The 19427-nt window shown below is 38.2% G+C and overlaps 1 protein-coding gene across 9 annotated transcripts in view; it reads left to right on the plus strand.

The window, feature by feature from the left end:
* The window catches only part of EYA1 (EYA transcriptional coactivator and phosphatase 1), a 438130-nt gene that overhangs the window by 236550 nt on the left and 182153 nt on the right, over nucleotides 1-19427 (plus strand). The window contains exons 1-2 of one of the 9 annotated variants that reach the window (XM_049853556.1): nucleotides 17535-18294; nucleotides 19257-19306. The exons of 6 other annotated variants lie outside the window; for them this stretch is intronic. In XM_049853556.1, coding sequence (XP_049709513.1) covers nucleotides 19263-19306 — 44 coding nt within the window. In that variant the 5' untranslated portion in view covers nucleotides 17535-18294; nucleotides 19257-19262. Of the gene's footprint in view, nucleotides 1-17526; nucleotides 18295-19256; nucleotides 19307-19427 lie in introns of those variants that run through there. 2 more of the 9 variants (XM_049853555.1, XM_049853558.1) reach the window with 2 other exon arrangements.

Raw genomic sequence — 19427 nt, forward strand, 5'->3', positions numbered from 1 at the left:
TTGAAGCAGATATTTATACACCAATATTCGTACAGCACTATTCAAAGTAACCAAAAGTGGAACCAAACTAAATGTCCATCAACAGATGAACGGATAAACAAAGTGTACATATATACAATGGGATGTTATTCCACCACAAAAAGAAATCGCCTTCTAATACATGCCCCCACATGGGTGAATCTTGATACCATTAGGCTGAGTGAAATAAGTTAGGCTCACAAGAACAAATATGGTATGATGCCACTTATGTGAAATATCTAGACTAGGCAAATCTATCCAAACAAAAGAAGATTAGGGGTTGAGAGGAGGAGAGAGTGCAGAGTTGTTTTTTTTTTTTTTTAAAAAAAGGGCAGGACAACAGGAGTAAAGGCAGCTTGAGAAAAACATGTGTGCCCAGGGAGCTATGGCGGTTTAGGGCTGCTGGAGCAGGGCGGACCCCAGGCGATGCTGGAGGCTAGACAGGAAAGGTGCATAGGATCAAGACTGAACAGCCTTTGCACGTTGTTTTGTGGATTAGGAGTTAATAACAGGGTGCTGTTAACTGTCGAAGACTGTTAATCCCTACCCTGAATAATCAGAATTGCAGTTGATGAAGGCTGTGCTGGCTGAAGTATGGGTTGAGGAGAATGCTGGAGTTAGACCAGCTGGGAGGCTGCTACAGTGAGTCCGATGCCTGAGCTGGGCAGCAGAACTAGTGCCAAGGCCCGAGGAGACTGAGTGCAGAATATGTAGCAGGGGAAACAGCAGGATTTGGCATTGGATTTGAACGTGAGAAGGAAGAGTCGAAGAAAATCCCTACATTTCCAGCATGGATTCCGTGTTGTGCCCCTAAGTAAAACAGAGAAGCAGGTTTAGGAGTAAGAATATGAGTTTACTTTGGGATATATTGCAGTGAGGTGTCTATGGGACAACTTGTTGGTTGCACTAAAGTGGCATAAGTTTACGAGAAGAGTATGGCCAGAGTGATACTGAGCTGACCCTGAAGGACAGTGTCATGGATTGAATTGTGTCCCCAAAATATATGTGTCAACTTGGTTAGGCCATGATTCCCAGTACTGTGTGGTTGTCTTCCACTTTGTGATTGTAATCTTATGTTAAAGAGGATTAGGGTGGGATTGTAACACCGTTACCCAGGTCACATTCCTGATCCAATGCAAAGGGAGTTTCCCCGGGGTGTAGCGTGCACCACCTTTTATCTCACGAGAGATAAAAGGAAAAGGAAGCAAGTAGTGAGTTGGGGACCTCAAACCACCAAGGAGGAAGCACTGGGAACAGAGCGTGTCCTGTGTACCTGGAGTTCCTGCTTGGAGAAGCTTCTAGTCCAGGGGAAGATTGTTGACAAGGCCCTTCCTCCAGGGCCAACAGGGAGAGAAAGCCTTCCTCTGGAGCTGAAGCCCTGAATTTGGGCTTTTAGCCTACTTTACTGTGAAGAAATAAATTTCTCTTTATTAAAGCCATCCACTTGTGGTATTTCTGTTATAGCAGCACTAGATGACTAAGACAGACAGTAAAACCAAAACCAAACCCGTTGCCATTGAGTTGATTCTGACTCATGGTGACCCAATATGTTGCAGAGTAGAACTGCTCCATAGAGTTTTCTTGGCTATAATCTTTACAGAAGCAGATCGCCAAGTCTTTATACTGCAGAGCAAACCGTTTGTGCCACCTAAGGACCTAGAAGGACTGTAGGGATTGGAAATTCCAGGGACAGGAAACAGCACAAAGGCATGAGCCAGTAAGACAGGTGTGTGGAACTATTAGTATCTCAGAGTGGCTGGATATGCAACAGGGCAGGACTTCAGGCCAGAGAAGGGGCTTGAGACAGATCACCCAGGGCCTTGCATGAGGAGCTGAAGAGTTAGAACATCACCCTAATATCTATGAAGGGTTTTAAAGTGAGCAAAAACTAACAATAACAAAAACCCTTGACCTTGTCTCTTTTAAGGTAACATAATCTCTTCAGGTAAATACTTGGTCTTCTCAAGATTTAAGCCCTTACAGTTCTGGATTCTCCTGTCCTCCTTCACTTGCCCTTCTCCCTGGGCTGATCTATATCCCCAGGGGGTTTGCACATCACCTGGACCTTGGTGGTAGGCAGAGCTGCTGTGCATATGCTGTGCTGGGTATTTTCTTTGGCCTCTGCGGAGATGTCAGTGTCCTGCTTGATTGATGTTAACCCTGCACAAGAGCTGCCAATGGTGTCGCTGGTCCTTTGTGGTCCCATCCAGCTTCATGTTGAACCATACTTTTCAAGTCCTTGGTTCCCGTAGTGTGGCCTCCAGGCTCAAAAGAACCATTGGCGGCCTCATTCTCACTCTAGGCCTTTACTTAGTTCATTAGGTTTCTCAGCACTTGCCTGTTCCCACTGGAGGCCCATACTGTTGTTGTTAGCTGCTGTTGACTTAGGCCCCAGCTTATGATGACCCCATGTACAATGGGATTAGACCATCTTGATCTATAGGGTTTTCATTGGCTGATTTTCAAACTAGATCACCAGGCCTTTCTTCCTAGTCTATTTTAGTCTAGAACCTCTGCTAAAACATGTTCAGCATCATGAGTAAAGCCTCCACTGACAGAAGGGTGATGGCTGTGCAGGAAGTGTGTTGTTCAGGAATTGAACCTGTGTCTCCTGCACGGAAGGAGAGAAGTCTACCACTGAAACACCACTGCTTCTACCATATCGGACTGGGCTTTTGTGTACAGAAAAGAATAGCCATATTCACTTGTGTTTTAATAAGTAGTTTTTTTTATCCCAAAGCTTGAAAGTCAACTTAGAGAACTTATTTTACTTATAAATCTTGCTATTTTTTCACAAAATAAGAATTACTTTCACTTATTTGATTAATGCTTAATTAAGTTTGAAGCCCTGGTTGTATAGTGGTTAAGAACTCGGCTGCTAACCAAAAGATTGGCAATTGAAATCCACCAGTTGCTGCTTGGAAATCCTGTGGGGGCAATTCTACTCTGTCCTCTAGCATCTCCATGAGTCGGAGTTGACTCAACGACAATGGGTTTTGTTTTTGGCTTTTTAATTAAGTTTAGAAGATGGACTTTTCTTTAATAATTAACTCCACTAAGTCAAATTTTCTTAGCTATTTTAAATTATACTAACAAATTTATAACGTTAGGATGCAGTAAAGGTTTCCAATATTCTAAAAAGTGAACAAAGAATATACAGACCAACCCAATGATTATAAAAGAATTCCTCACCCATTCTTAAACCTAAAAGTATTAATAAAGTTTTCTAATTTTCTTCATTCATTTTCTTTACATTTTGCATTTTTAGTATGAAATATAATATATACTCTTATTTATTTAGAAGAAATTTGTTTCTTTATATTCCCCAGGTTATGATAATCTTCCCAGATCCCAAGAGAATGTCACTTCAAACCAGGCAAGGCTACAGGTTCTTCCTTACTGACCATTTGATTTTGGTTACATCGTGGAGCATGGCTCCACATTCTAAACAGATTCAAACCTGAGCTGATGATTGGGTGTGGCTTCCCTTCTATGGCCACCTCTTTTGAAGCCTGCTGAGTCTTAATTGCATAAATTTCTCATTTCTGGCAAACGGTGGTTAGAATTGGAAGACTTTCCTATTTTTCCTTCTGCTTTGAAAGGGGCTTCCCTTACATCATATGTTCCACTTTCCTTACCCTAGCCTCAAAGCCTAATCTTAACGACAGAGAGACTACAAGGAGGAAAATCGTAATTACTGAGAAAGGAAAATACACCAGGAAGAATTTGAAAAAAAAAATATATATATATATATAAACCAAAAAAAACAAAAAACAAACCCAGTGCCATCAAGTTGATTCAGACTCATAGCGACCCTATAGGACAGAGTAGAACTGCCCCACAGAGTTTCCAAGGAGAGCCTGGTGGATTCAAACTGCCAACCCTTTGGTTAGCAGCCGTAGCACTTAACCACTACGCCGTCGGGGTTTCTATATATATATGTCTGTTATATTCGCAATGGAGGTTATCACCTACATATATGGAGTAGCTGAAGGATAGAAGGGAATAAGGTCACACAAGAGAAAATGCCTGGGATGAACAGCATTTAAGAGAAAGTAGAGTTAGTGGAGAAAGAGTAGCCCTCAAAAGAGACCAGAAAAATGGTGGCGCGGGGGTGGGCGGAAGGGTAGACTATCAAGAGGGAGTTGTGTGACAGGACCTCTGAGAGGAGGAAATTTCAAGGAATAGAGGTACAGCAATTTAAGATGCAATAGAAAGGGGTCATTTAAGATGAAGACAGAAATGTATCCATTGGTTTTGACAGCCTGCAACTGATTGGTAACATTTTCAAGGGCAGTTTTAATCAAGTGATGGGTATTTCAGTTATTTATTTTACCTCACAAACCACTGTCCCACTGTTTTTCCTCATGATTCTGCAGATGGATTGTGCTCAGCTGGGTGACTCTTCTGCTGATATCTCTTGAGATCTCTCCTGCCTCCCCCCCTCAAAAAAATTCATTGCTGTTGAACTGATTCAAACTCGTGGAGACCCTATACAACAGAATAGAACTGCCCCTTAGGGTTTCCAAGGAGCAGCTGGTGGATTCAAACTGCTGACCTTTTGGTTAGCAGCTCAGCTCTTAACCACTCAACCACAGGGCTCCATCAGTTGCTGTCAAATGGTGTCTAGGGCAAGAATGTACAAGATGGCTTCACTCTCATGTCTAGTGCAATGGTGGGGATGGCTGATAAGCTGGGACCTCACTTCTGACACATGGGCTTCTATAATGGTGGCTATACGCAGGAAGCAAGCATTCCCAGAGGATAAGCCCCAATGTGCAAGCACCATTTAAGTTTCCACTTGCATCATGCTTGCTAATGTCCCACTGGCCAAGCTCAGAACCAGTCTGTAAATATTGGGAAACACAACTCATTGGAGGCCACTAACGTAACAGTCTATCACTAAGAGCCAGAAGACAGAGGTGGGTAAGAGGTAGGTTAAAATAGGTAGTACAAAAGAGAGGTAAAGACATTTTATATCAGGCTGGTGGTTACGGAAAAACATGAACAAACATACAGAGACAGGAGTGAGCATAGTCTACAGGGATGACAAAGAAGGTTGGCGAGGGATAGGGTGGCTGGAGAAGATATGTGTTGGGCAGTTTGGCCGGATACTGATGAAAAGGCTTTCAGTTTTAACTTTCACTTATTCTGATTCTAAATATTCAGGCTCTTCATTCTTATGTTATTGTATGAGCAAGAAAGCAGAAATGAATGGGCATGAAAATCAAATCAGTTGTGTTTATTTATGCAGAGACTCTGGAATCATCTTAAATTACTTTCTTTGCCTCAAACCCACATCCTAGCCATCAGTAAGTTCTATTGGCTCTAATTCTAAAATAGACCCTAAATCTGACCACATATCCATCCGCCCAGATAAAACTCCAAGATTACTACCACTTCTCACTTGGACCACTGCAATAGTCCCCTCACTTGCCTCCCTGCCTGTAGTCCTGCTCTCCTATAGTCTGTCCTCCAAATAGCAGCTAGAGTGATCTTTCTTACACATAAATTAGATCTAAATCAGATCATGTTCCTTTCCTGCTCAAAAACAAAATAAAAGCCAGTTAACAAAAAAACACGTCTGGTAACTTCCCATTACACATAGAATAAAATCTCAACTCTTTCACTTGGCCGACAGTGTTCCCTTGCCCTACACCTAGTCCTAACCCTTTTCTGTTCTTGCTTATTATTATTCACATTTTCTTTCTTTCTTCCCTCCTACTTGCCAAACTTATTCCCTTTGCCATTTCTGTTCCTTTGTGTGGACAACATTCCCCCAAATTTTTACAAGTCTGTCACTTGTTATCATTTAGGCCTCAACTCAAATGACACCTCCTCAAATAAGCCTTCCTTAACTAGCTAAAATATCACTCACCCATGCCTCCATGTCCCTCTCTACCGTACTTTACCTGAAATTTTTTGTTAGTACTTGTCAATAAATAACACATGCACATGAACACACACGAGAAAAGGAAATTGTTTATTTTTCTATATTTAAAAAAGTCAAATAATTCTATAAAAAATGTAGGGAGGGGAGTCTCTTACCTCTCAAATTCCTTTCCCCATTCCGAAAGAAAACCACTTCTAACTTCTCAGATGAATCTTCTGTTACCCTGTTCTTTGTTGATTTTTTTTTTTTTTAATTTCGTGTGTTATCTATTGACTTGCCACTGGAAGAGGGTGATTTGTTTCTCTTTCATATCACACCTTCCCCCAACACACACACACTCACACACTCCCTGTCTGCCCAGTCATCCTACCAGTATGGGTATTTCCTGATTTTTGTTAGATTGTTGGTGTTTGCATTACTCCGTCTACATGTCAGCTCTTCACAGCAGCCATGTATTCTGATTCTGATTAATAATTGAATTTCATGTTGTGGTGGTTGTTAGTTGCCATTGAGTTGGCTCTGACTCGTGGTGACTTTATGTATAACAGAATGAAACGTGGCCCAGTCCTGTGCTGTCTTCATGAACATTGGTATGTTTGAGTCCATTGTTATGGCTGTTGTACCAATCCATTTCATTGACAGATTCCCTCCTTTTCCTTGGCCCTCTATTGTACCAAACATGATGTCTTTTTCTAGTGATTGGTCTTTCCTGATGACATGCCCAAAGTAAGTGAATCAAAGTTTCACCATTCCCACTTCTAAGGAACATTCTGGTTGTGTTTCTTCTAAGACTGATTTGTTCATTCTTCCAGCAGTTCACAGTGTATTCAGTATTCTTTGCCAACACCATAGTTTGAATGCATCAATTTTTCTTCTGTGTTTTTCACTATCCGTCTTCATGTGCATATGAGGTGGTTGAAAAGACCATGACTTGGGTCAGACATGCCTTAATCATCAAAGTGATATCTCTGCTTTTTAAAACTTAAAAAAGATCTTTGCAGGGGATTGCCCAATGCAATACATTGTTTGATGTATTCAGTTCCATATCCTCACCTAATTGTTTAACTCTCCTTTCCATATATTCTGATGAAATTATTTCATTTTGATGAAAACTCTCTTGGGGCCTTCTGATTTTCTACAATCTGGCCTACTATGCCTGATGCATAGCTAGAATCCTAGAATTTCCCTTTACCATCAGCACCAGGGATTATATTATTCTGTCTCCTATTTGGATTACTTATTTCATAAAGGTGGTTTGTTCCCTAATTTTGGTGGAACATATTCTCTGTTAGCTTCCTGAGAACTGTTAGTTGGGAGGTGAATTTTTTAAGACTTTACATGTCTGAAAATGCCTCTAACAACTTAAATGTCTTGAACTGTCGTATTTGATATGTAGTTTGGTAGGGTATAAAATTGTAGGTTGGGAATTATTTTTCCTTAAGAAATTTGAAGTCATTGCTTTCCTGTCTTCAGGTTCCAATTAAGAAGTCTGAAGTCAAAACATATGCTTTGTATGTGGTCTTTTTTTTTTTTCTTTCTCTAGAAACTTGAAAAATGTACTCTTTTTCCCAAGTGTTCTGAAATTTCTCAACACTATTTGTTGGTATGGGTCTATTTTCATTCATTTTTGGGCACTGAGCTCTTTCAATCTGAAAACTCATATCCTAGGAAATATTTCAGAATTATTTACTCAATTTTTACTCTTCATTTTCTTCAGTTATTTGGATATTGAACCACCTGGACTATACCTCCTCATTTTTTCTTGTCATGTTTTCTGTTTTTCTCTTCTATTTTCTATCTCTTTTTGCTCTATTCTCTTGAAGATTTCTCGGTTTTATTTTCCAGCCCTTATTGAATTTTGCATTTACATTAACTTATTTATTTCAAAGGGCTTTTTTTTTTTTTTTAGTAGATATTCCTTTAAAAAATATATTAACATTGTTGCTACTTTTCTATCTTATTTCATGGTTGCAGTATCTTCTCTTATTTCTCCAGGGGTAGTAATAATTTTTTTGTTTTTTTGCATTTGCTGGTTCCTGTTTCCCGTAAATTGCTTTTCTCTGTTCATATGGTTGCTACATTTCTCTATAGAGGCTTTCCTTAGACTATTGATAAACCTTGGTTGTTGACTTATAATTAAGGGTGGATCACTATTGTTGATTGGTATGTAAGAACTTATAGACCATGATCTGAGTCATTTCCTTGGGAGAATCCCTATATAAGCCTTAGGTCTTTCCTCTTGGGCTGGTCAGATTTCTTAATGAAGGCTCTTACAGGCTCTTGCCTGAATAATCTAGATATAGCCACCAGTGTTCTGGGAACCCTGACAGAGAAAGATTGGAACCAGGGAGGTTATGGGTAGAGGATGGGGTTGTCCCAGCATTCAATGTGTTAATATTTTCTAATCCACCTGTTTTGTGTATGGAGCCCTGGTGGTGTAGTGGTGAAGTGCTATGGCTGGTAACCAAAAGGTCGGCAGTTTGAATCCACCAGGTGCTCCTTGGAAACCCTGTGGGGCAGTTTTACTCTGTCCTATAGGGTATCCATGAGTCGGAATCCACTCCAGGGCAACAGGTATGGTTTTCAATATGACGCCCCCTCCCTCAACACTGGCCAGGGGTTCTCCTCCAGTCTAGTCTCTTGTTTTACTGGCTGTGTGGAATGGGGGAGGGGATTTAACTGCTTCTTAAACTGACCCAATCTTCCTGTTTTGAGCCTTATTTTTACTTCATTTCCAGAAGTACCTCATACTACTAATTCCTGAGAGTTGGGGGCTTTATTGATCTGAATTGGGTTGCTTTTCAGCATTCCTCACTGCCAGCTTTGGACTGTTTTCCAAGATCTGCTAAGTAAGTTACTAATGGTCTGCCTGTTTTTTCACTTCAATATTCTGTGGCTGTTTTCTTCTTGCTTGACCTCTTTGTCCTTGGGGATTTATGCTTAAAAAAAAAAATCCCTTTACTGCTGCTGTAGTGGGGTTTCTAGAAAGAGCAAAAGTGAGTACGTAAGTTTAGTCAGCCATCATCTAGTTTATTTAGTTATACTTTTTCTAACCATATGTGATCATATAATTTCCTTATAGCAGGGTCTCTGTCTTGTTTACTTCTTCATTCGTCAGAGCACAGAACAGTACCTGCCACATAGTGTTGGTTGCTGTTGAGTTGACATCTACTCATGGTGACCCCAGGTGTGCAGAGTAGAACTACTCCACAGATACACGATAAACATTTGCTGAGTGACTAATTATTGGCTGACAGATCAACTAACTTGATTGGCTAGATTCCTGAATAGCCTAAGAGCTGTACCATTTGAAAGTGACAGAGTTGTGGATACATACATGATGGAGTATTTTGGAAAGGCAGGAGGTTTAGTGGACATTGTTAGCAATACCTTCATCTTATTGTGTAAGTTAAAAAAGTTAATTATTTTGTCTTTTTTCTTAAAGAATTTAAACAGGAAGATATAATGTTGGGGAAATAGAGTATTTAAGGAAGATTATCTGTCAGTTTGTCATACTGTGGTGGCTTGCATGTTGCTATGATGCAAGAAGCTATGACACATAATTCCAAATATCAGAAGGATCATCCATGGTGAACCGGTTTTAGTGGAGCTTCCAGACTAAGTCAGACTAAGAAGAAAGGCCTGGCAATCTACTTCTAAAAACTAGCCAGTGAAAACTCTATGGACCACAACAGAATATTGTCTAATACAGGCTGGAAGATGAGCTCCCTAGGTTGGGAGGCACTACAATGGCTGTAGGAATGGACTCAAAAGATCATGAAGCTGGTGCAGGACTAGGCAACCACTACCTTGGTGGCAACACACAACAATAACAGAATGGATATAGCTAAAACAGTGTGTGATGGCTTTTTTTTAAATTACTGAGTCCTAACTTTTTATTGCCTTTTCCTGTCCTGTTCAAACATACTGTGTCAATAGTGATTAAGTTCCCTTCCAATTTCTTAATTTTCTTGGAGTTTGGTATTCTTTTTATCTGGATAGCAAATTTCTAGCACAGTTTTAATGACCCAGTTGTGTTCCATAAAACTAAAAATATGCTTGTGAATATCAGAATGAAATTATCTCCCCTAAAATGATACTACCCTAACCAGTCCAACTTTAAGTTTCTGAGGAGGGAGGAATATAAGAATTTGTAAGGAAAATAAATGCTGTGGTGGGGGGTGGGGGGGATGGAAGCAAAGGAATTAGGGAAATTGTTTTGTCTGTCAGAACCCAGGACCATATTCCATCAAGTAGCCTAGTGTACATGGACTAATTACTTTAAAAAAAATTTGTTGAGCATCTACTATGGTATCAAGCTGTGCTAAAGCCTGGAAACTTGCCATAGCTTTTCTGGCATGGCATTAAATTAAACTGATTTGAAATTCAGTTTTCTGTTTCTATTTTATTCTCCATATGGTCTTTACAGTAGTCTTAACTATTTTTATTCCCTTGACATTTTGGTAACATGTGTACCTTCCTGTATCCAGTTTATAGATTATAAATTGAGAAAATAAGTAATACAATAACAAAGGCAACAGAGAAAACCCATGGCTCACTTGAATCTCTGGTGCGTTTGTTTTAGTGTAGTGGGTAGTACTCACTAAAAAAAAAAAAAAGGAAAAGAACAGAATTTAAACCTTGAACAGCGGTAGACATCAAATCTAAGACTGTAGCAAGATGGGGGGAGGAAATTAGCATTTTCATATGTTGCTTCAGGAACGTCTTCATGTGAGGTATCTCATCTTGAACATTCTTTTCTTTTTCAAGTTTAGGTCATTCATAGGTTGGCAATTGGTATAATTTTGGGGAATTCTAAATAGAATTTAGAGATATAGTTCTTCCTCTCTCATAGCCTTCGGTAACTAATCATGAATGAATTTATTTATGGTGAGTTAGGTCATTCCTATTTTTTCATTTCCAGATCTATCAAACACAATTTCTCAGAAAAGAGATGGGCATACTACTGATTGTGTTATAAATTTAAAATGTATAAAATCTGCATGTCTAAAAATAGTATAGTTTCCCTTTAGAATTTCTAAGTCAAAGCTACTCATTGTTTTAAAAAGGCCTAAAAAAAAATTAAAAAATAATTTTTTTTTTCTTTTTATGGATCCATGACCTGGTTTTCTGCTTATTGTCTTGAATCACTTCTTCCTTTTTCTGCTTTGTTTTTGTCCTGCCCCTCTTTCACAGCTTCCTTACCCCTCTCCCTCCACTCTCTGCTCCTGGGGAAGATTGTCCTCGCAGGCAAGGACAGGAAGGAAAGTGAACAGCTCTCCCAGGAGGCCAGAGCTAATGGGGGCTTTACAGATCTTTCAACAGAGGTTGTCAATGATAATCGTGCAGTAGAGGGCTCCTCCACGGGCACTCTGACCTCTTGATAAACTATTTGTTTTTCCTTGTATTGATTAAAAAAAAAAAAAAAAAGCCACCAGCCTGTAACTCCCTCTCAATCAGGGCATTGATTTTAAGAATCTTACACATTTAAAATATACTCAGAAAACTCCAAACCCTTGGCTTTGTTCTACTCTGCAATTCAGGTTAACCAGGTCATTGGTGATGTTAAAACAGAATCCCTGGAAGAAGCAGTGGATGCTTCCAGGCTCCTTTTTTTTTTTTTTAAAGAACACAAACCACAAATTTAAAAACTCAATATAATACCCAAAATATTAATCCATGTGAAGCAAGCATTCTCATTAATTATGAGTATCTAAAGACTAAAAAGTGTTCAGTCTTTATTTACATTTTGGCCACAGAAAGGTGCTCTCTTTAAGTATTTAAACAAACAGAAGCTATTGTTTTCCTTAGTACTAGCACAGAGTCCATTTCCGCCTTACTCCACAGCACACTAAAGTAAAATTCAAGGAACCAAGGCAACTTGATCGCCTGCAAGTATGACTCTAGATAAACTTTACAGTAGAGAGAAACCTCCAGGTTGTATACCTATTGACATTACTTAATAAAAACATCTAGGATAATGGTGCTTCTGGTTGTGTTTCCAATAGCAATGTGATTGCTGCACGCTGTGGATTAAGTTACCGATCCTTTGAATTCTGACCTTCTGTCTAAAACAGCTTTAGGGGTTACTCTCTCTCTCTTTTTTTTTTTCCAATTTAGGAGACTGGAGGGGGAAAAAGTTAATGCTGCTTGAAGGAAGAAAAAATCCTATAAGTTACTAGGTTTGGGTTTTTCCCTCTAACAGTAATAGAGCTTTTTGATTTGAATACTTAAACCTCCAAATACATCAAGAGATTTGGAGCGCATTGTGAATGTAGTTATTTTCTTGGTGAACAAATTAAGTGTTTATGATTTAATAGCTATTAAGATCAAAGCATATCATGCTGGGTAACCGAAATTAAGGAATGCAAAAGGGGAGAAATTGATAGAACTGTGAAGCAAGTTGTCCGTGTAATTGCTTGTTGTAAACTCAGACTTTTAACATCTCCTTTTTGTTATAAGGACAAAGTTGGGACTATTTATAACCCCTACTTCAATAAGCTATTTCCCTTATTTTTTTTTTTGTATACCCTGAAGAAAAAAAAAATCTCTCCTGATTTGATCATTTTAAAATTAAGAATTTACATTTTTCCCCTAATCAATCATTTTATGTGATTTTTTTCTTTTCTTGGGCTCTGCAAAACAACTTGCAATATACATTTGTGAATAACATGTATTCAAGTATTATGCTTATGTCTATTCCATTTCGAATATATCATTTCAATTTTTCTTCCATTGAAGTGTGTGTGTGTGTATATATCTATATATATACACACATAGACACTTTTTTTCTGGATTTATTAAGCTTATTGGGTATCACTTTGCTCCAAAATAATGATGCAACCAAAAGACATTAATATTCCAGTGCTCCATCTACTGTTGAATGGTGACTTTGACGGTGCTGGAAAAATGGGCCAAGTTACAGAACAGACAGTGGGGGAAAAACAGATTTTTATAAACAGGATTTATACAGATAAACTCTTACATTGTTAGTTGAAAGAAACTAAGAATTTATGTAAAGTACCTAGCACAGTGCCTGGTGCATAGTAAGTGCTCAATAAGTAAGAATTCCCTTCCAGTTACTGTTTCTGAAGAATTTAAAAACCGTGAACTCAGCCATCACGCAAACTGGAAAACACGAAGCAATCTCCAGATTCTCTTACATGTTATGGGAAGTGCTGACAAGATTGGTTTTGTCCATGGCTTAGGAAAAAAATATCAAAGAGGAGCCAGCCCGGGCTTTCTAGGTTGCTTCACGTCAACATGAATCCATTTTACAATGTGAGAAAACAAAATAGCTATCCCTGAGATTAAACATATGCTTCCAAGGCCAATTATTTACATATTTCTAGCAGAGGGAAGAGAAAGTAACTTTGCCATCTTGGAAAATCAGTTGATTTAAAATAGGAAAGCTATGTGTCATATTTTTCTTAGATCTATGCCTCTAAAGTACTTACCTTCTCATTCCCTTTTCTTAAAAATCTACCTCTGCCCTTGTTATCATTATTCACTTCAAGAACTGTTGCTCAGAGTTTCTATTAAGAATAATCATTTTTTTATAAAAAAACTTCCTATAGGTAGTCATTACTACATATGATAGCAAGTTTCCCACATAAATAAATGGTTATTATTCCTATGTAATAACCAGTAAAGTTATTAGCGAGTCAGGAAATAGGTTATGTTTTCATATTGTGTTGTATAAAAAGTATAATATTTATGAAAACAATTTTCCCCAGTACAGTTAATAGTAATTGCCTTCTTAAATTTACTGTTAAAAGCTATTCATGTTGGAGGTTGAATGGAAAACATTTAGTAAAATACTGGTAGACATTTAGTTTGGCGGATTTAATGTCATTCTTAAAATAAATAGAGGATGTTTTACTTGGTTATGTTTCAGCAGGAGGCTACTGGGAGCAGGGCCCTCATTGTGGGTCTCATGCCAGTGGGGAAAGAGTAAGTCATGGAAGTGACCACTCCAAATGCCAGCAAGCATTGTAATGTCAGCCATCCAGACACTGTTCCAACAGGTCCATAAAGGAGCCAGATGGGGTGGCATGGCGTAGCCCACAAGAAAAAGAAACTTATCTACAAGCGGAATGACTGAAGTACAGCATTTGGAGCACTCTAGCTGTCTTTCTGCTTTGAACAGTTAAATTGCAAAATCTTGAAAATTTCCAGATATCACTGAGTTTAATAATATGGGGAGAAATGATAACTAGGATTTTGCTTCTGAAGAAAAAACACTGGTCTTTAAGTGCTAATTATATTTTGCAACTGACTATCCCTTTATCCTCGAGAACTAATCATCTTCTAAGCAATGTAGAAACAGAGGGTTTAGTAAACTGTTGGACCAGGTGACAGCATCAGGTAGACACTTAATTCTAAAATTCCTTAAAGATATATATAAATGGAAGAAAAATAACTTCTGAGTTCATCTTTTAGTGCAAGCTTCACAACTATTCAAGAACACTATCATTACCGGAATGGAAAAAGGAAAGGACATTTATTGTGTTTTATCCTTTGCTTTGTCAATGTTTATTTGCTATACTTAATTTGGCTCATCAACTGTTCACTTGTATAGTTTTAGAAAAGTTTCAAATCACCTTTTAAACTGTTTGAGTCCCTTATATCTTCCCATGTCGTTTTTTTTTTTTTTTTTTTTTTTTTTGGAAATTAAAGATTGGTGCGGATTTTTGTGATCATGGCCTTTATTTGAAATTCTTTGTTAATCTAGTAACATTAAAAGTCTCTATTAAAATTGCAGATGTCTATATAATCATGTGGAGCCCTGGTGGCACAGTAGTTAAGAACTCAGCTGCTAACCAAAAGGTCAGCAGTTCAAATCCACCAGTCACTCCTTGCAAACCCTATGGGGCAGCTCTACTCTGTCCTATAGGGTCACAATGAGTTGGAATCTACTGAATGGCAATATACATATTTTTTAAATATCTAATCAGGTATGTATCTAGGCAACACTTGGTTCTAGGAGATAAAAACTGTTCGAAGATACAGTATATGAAAGAGATTGTCTTTTTGAGGGTATTCAAATGTTTTGTTAGTATTGAATATTTCAAGCGTTTTCCTTTTCCAGATAAAATTATATATTTAATTTTGTTTTAGGAGGGAGAGGGAGGAAATATATGAGACATTTCAAAAGTTCTTATTCATATAAGTTTATCTATTGAGGTTTCTGTAGCAGATTATCAGATAGTAGTGTTTCCTTCTCACACCTGTCTTTATTAGTGGCAAATTTTCAGCAAAGTTTCCTAAATCCTGTTGTAATGTATATGATTGTATTCAGGGAACAATTTGGTCCTTAAAGTATATGGTTTAATTCTGTAATTATGGCTGGTGAAAATTTAGAAATAGTAAGTTAACCATTTACTGCAAAATGGGTCCTATTATTAATGGCTTAAATTTTGCATGTTTATCGTAGACTAGGCTGTTTTTGGCTTAAGTTGTATGTAATCGTATACATAGTTGATATTCAGAATTATTAACCAGACAAAGTTGATGGGCAAATGTGATTATTTTTAGTCGATATAATTTTTCTTTGGGAAAAGGAAGCTATTTAAAAGTGGTATATATGCACACGGGCATCACTGTTAGCCAATGACTAAGCTCTTTGTTCCGTAATTATGAAGCATGATCTATACCAGGTCAATTAGTGGTCATATTACCTTCATCATGCCTTTCATAATTTTCTCCATAATTACATGCATCATTTCTTTAATGGTATTTTGTTTGTTTGTATGCAGAAAGATAATTCAATTTCAATATAAAAACATATGTAATATGATAAATTTGTTTGGAATATAGGCAAATAATTTGTATATAAAAATGACATACTTCACATGATATTCCTGATGTTTTGACTTCATTTAGTTTGTGTGTTCTGGATTTGCTAATATAACATTTCATGCTCAGAAAAATATTTTATCCTTTTATATATAAAAGAAGATTTAAACTGTGGGAAGCATGAGTACAATAAACTGAATGTAAGGCATCCAACAGTGTTGAATTCGCCAACTCCAGTTATGGAGCTTTGACATAAATGGGATAGCAAAACCAGTTACTGTGCATGGTCTTTGACATCAGAGATGGAATTAATGTAATATCACATTTTATCTACAACATTAGAAAGAGACCTCCACAACATGGTGTATATTCTGCATATATACTTTAGTATATTGAATAACTGATAGTTCTGGTCTAAGACAGTGCTGTAGGTGGTAACGTAATTCCATTTCTGCTGCATATATGAACAGATCCAATAGCAATCTACTGATTTTTGACCCGGCTTCCCAAATATGGTAGAAGACTATCTAAATGATTCTTTGCCGTACGATACAAAATGAAATCGTGGGTGAGTTTACAGTGTAAGCCGTCTCTTAGGTTTGACAGTGTTCTTTTCTGAGGAATTTAGACTGGCATCCTTTCAAAGGGGAGGGAGGGATGTCAGTATTGAATTTTGGTCATTAGAAGCCTGTTTTCTTTGCATTGGAATGGTGCTTTCATTTACAAATTAGCAAGGTGAAGGTAAGACTGTATCTTTATCTGTTTTATTAGTTAATGATCTGGAAATGTGTTCTAAACTCATTTATGAAGTTACTGTGATTTTTAAAATGTGTTTTCATACCCAGCTTAGAGCCTTAAAAATAAAGGCTGCTTTTTTTTTTTTTTTTAATAAAAAGACCAAATAGAATAGTATTATCAGTAACAAGGAAAATCCAATAAGTAAAAGGATTTAATGTTAGAGTACAAAATTGGTTATGATGAATGAGTAATATTAAAATAAACATTTGTGTTGGGACTATGGCACAGGGCTGGCAAATTAAGGTATATGATTACTCGCATAATCAATGTCTTCTTTGAATATTTGAAATTAATACAATGGTTAAGTCATTGATCTTATAACCGAAGCCATTTATTTGCATAAAACATGATAGTAAGTAAATATCTTAAACTGTAATTTAGCTGTAATCTAAGTGCTCCACTCTCCAGGTGAGGGTTGTAGTGTTGCCACACAGGGGTTCTGAGTTAGAATTTTTTGTAAATAATAGGCTGCAAAGAGAGATTCTCCATAAAATAAATCTTTTCCCCCAAAATCATTTTAAAATATTAACAGTGAGATATTATCTAGTTCACATCCAAAAATTGTTCATGTAAGACCTGACATTCTAGACGTCATTGCAGAATCATCACACTGGCTTTCATTTTAAATTGCTAAGAGCCACACGTTTGCTTCCCCCCACCCCCCATTTACTTAATGGAAATAGTCGTTTTATTTTTTATTTTCCCTGGACCTGTTAGTGGGTGAGGAACCCTGGTTGCTCAGTGGTTAAAGCGCTGGGCTGCTAACCGCAAGGTTGGGGGTTTGAACCACCAGCCTCGCGGCAGAAAAATGTGGCCGTCTGCTTCTTCAAAGGCTTACAGCCTTGGAAACCCTATGGGGCAGTCCTCCTTTGCCCTATAGGGTCGCTGGGAGTCGCAATGGACTGGACGGCAGTGGGTTTGGTTTGGGCTGTTAGTGGGTACATTAGGATACACCTTTGGAAAAGTAAAGATTTCCCAAGTTTCAAGGCCTAAAAAAAAGTTTTGGAAAACTGAAAAAGATAACGTGTAAAACTACTTCCCAAAGATCTTAATTGGTAGCTGCTGTAGCCAGAGGGTGTGTGTTGACAGTGCCTCCGAGAAGTTATTCTCACACAGCTGTTTATTTGGATACCATGGGGCGCGTTCATTTACATAATTTTTTTTTTTTTTAAGCAGCAAGGTTGAGTCAGACAAAGCAGTGCTCCTTTCAATTGTTGCATTTAAACCAATAAGGTTAGGACAAGAGAATAGCTGTGGTTTGCGTTGCAAAAACAAAAACAAAAAGCCCCGAGGCTCCATGGGCAGACCTACAAGGCTGCGCAAACCAGAGGGATGAAATTCTGCTCTTTCTTTGTCTAGGGTTCTCAGATGCTATCTGCTGCTGCTGTTTAGTGGGGAAAGAGCGCAGGGCTCAAGGCTGTTACTACACAGAACGGTGGGAGCTGATGGCTCCGAGTTTGGGGCGAGATAGAAACTCGCCAGTGCCACTTCCGACTTTAAGCCTTCCTGTTGCAGCCGGCCGTGGCCGTTTTCTTTCTGGGGAAAGCGTTATCGCTCAGTCGCTCCGCCGCCCGAGCCTGCAGCAGCGACCAGGCGGCTTTCCCCTTAGCCGGGGCTCACTCTCCAGAGGCGCTCCGCTTCTAGAAGCGCCGGGGCTCCACTGAGAGCTCCTAAAAGCACTCACTCGTCCTTATCCGGGAGCAAAACTATGTAAGGAATGGAGGTTTGCTAAACCAGAAAATTCGAAGGAGCACATTAGACTGGTGGATGCAGCAGATGTAAGCGCTGTAAGTACAAGCTGACTGTTTGAAAAATTGTGGTGACTGACAACAGCTGTCCTGTGGGCAAAGCCCACGATAACAGGAGTGCTTTTATTATTGTTTGGATTTGTTTTTAAAATAAAAGCATCATGGCATGGGGAAAATTATGACACTTTGTACCTAATACTTCATTAGCCAACAGCGTTCCAACATAAAAGTATAATTCTTAACTCCCAAATTACCTGATTGGTTAGAATCATTAAGAGATAATTACAAATTAATTGTGCTAACAATGACTTTGGTTACGGTGCATATAAAAGTGATAGTACAGGACCATAATCTCGTAGGGAGAGTACCGTCATATCTCTACTGAGATGCTCCCCAAACCACAAATATTATTGTGTGATATTGAATACAAAGTATATGTCCATCACAACACATGTGCAACTTCTCCTGCACATTTTAGGTTGATTTGGGAAGAGGAGGAAGGAATTAAGTTTTCTAAAGGACAACAGATAACAAAAATAAATCGATAGCGCTTTTTAAGAAAGGAAATCCTTTTGCTTCAGTAAACAAATTTCCTAAATGGTACATTAAACAGGCTCATCTTCAAAAAGTGATAATAAACACTTGCCAAATGAATATATTTTTCACTTGACATTTTTTATGACTTGAGTGGACCTTGAAATTAAAAAGAAGACTCTGAAACTTGTTTAATTATTGTTTGTCTTTCAGAATCGTTCTATGAATTGCTAATGATTCGTGGGTTTGTATTTCTTGGGAGAAGTTTTGGAACACATTTAAACATAGCATTTGTAAGAATTCAGTATATTCAAAGCTGTAGTTGAATTTAGAAAGATGCGTGTCATTTTTTAAAATGACAAGGGGCCCGAAAATTAGTTAAGCACATAGTATAGTTTTTATAGCTTTGGCATTCCCTTTTGTAATCTATCATTCAGAGTAGTTTTTGTTGTTGTTGTTGTTAATAGGTTTGTATGACTCTTTCCTCCCACTCTTTGGGATTTGAGGACATGCACACGTGAGTAGTCATGCTTTGGCATTATCAAATATTTGATATTTGACTTTACTCGCTGCTTGAGTTCTGCTAAGGCCCAAAGTATCCAGTAAGCGAGTGAGCAGCCATGGATTTTCAGTCCTGA

This window comes from Elephas maximus, chromosome 15 (assembly GCF_024166365.1).
Source record: "Elephas maximus indicus isolate mEleMax1 chromosome 15, mEleMax1 primary haplotype, whole genome shotgun sequence".
Taxonomy (NCBI): Eukaryota; Metazoa; Chordata; class Mammalia; order Proboscidea; family Elephantidae; genus Elephas; species Elephas maximus.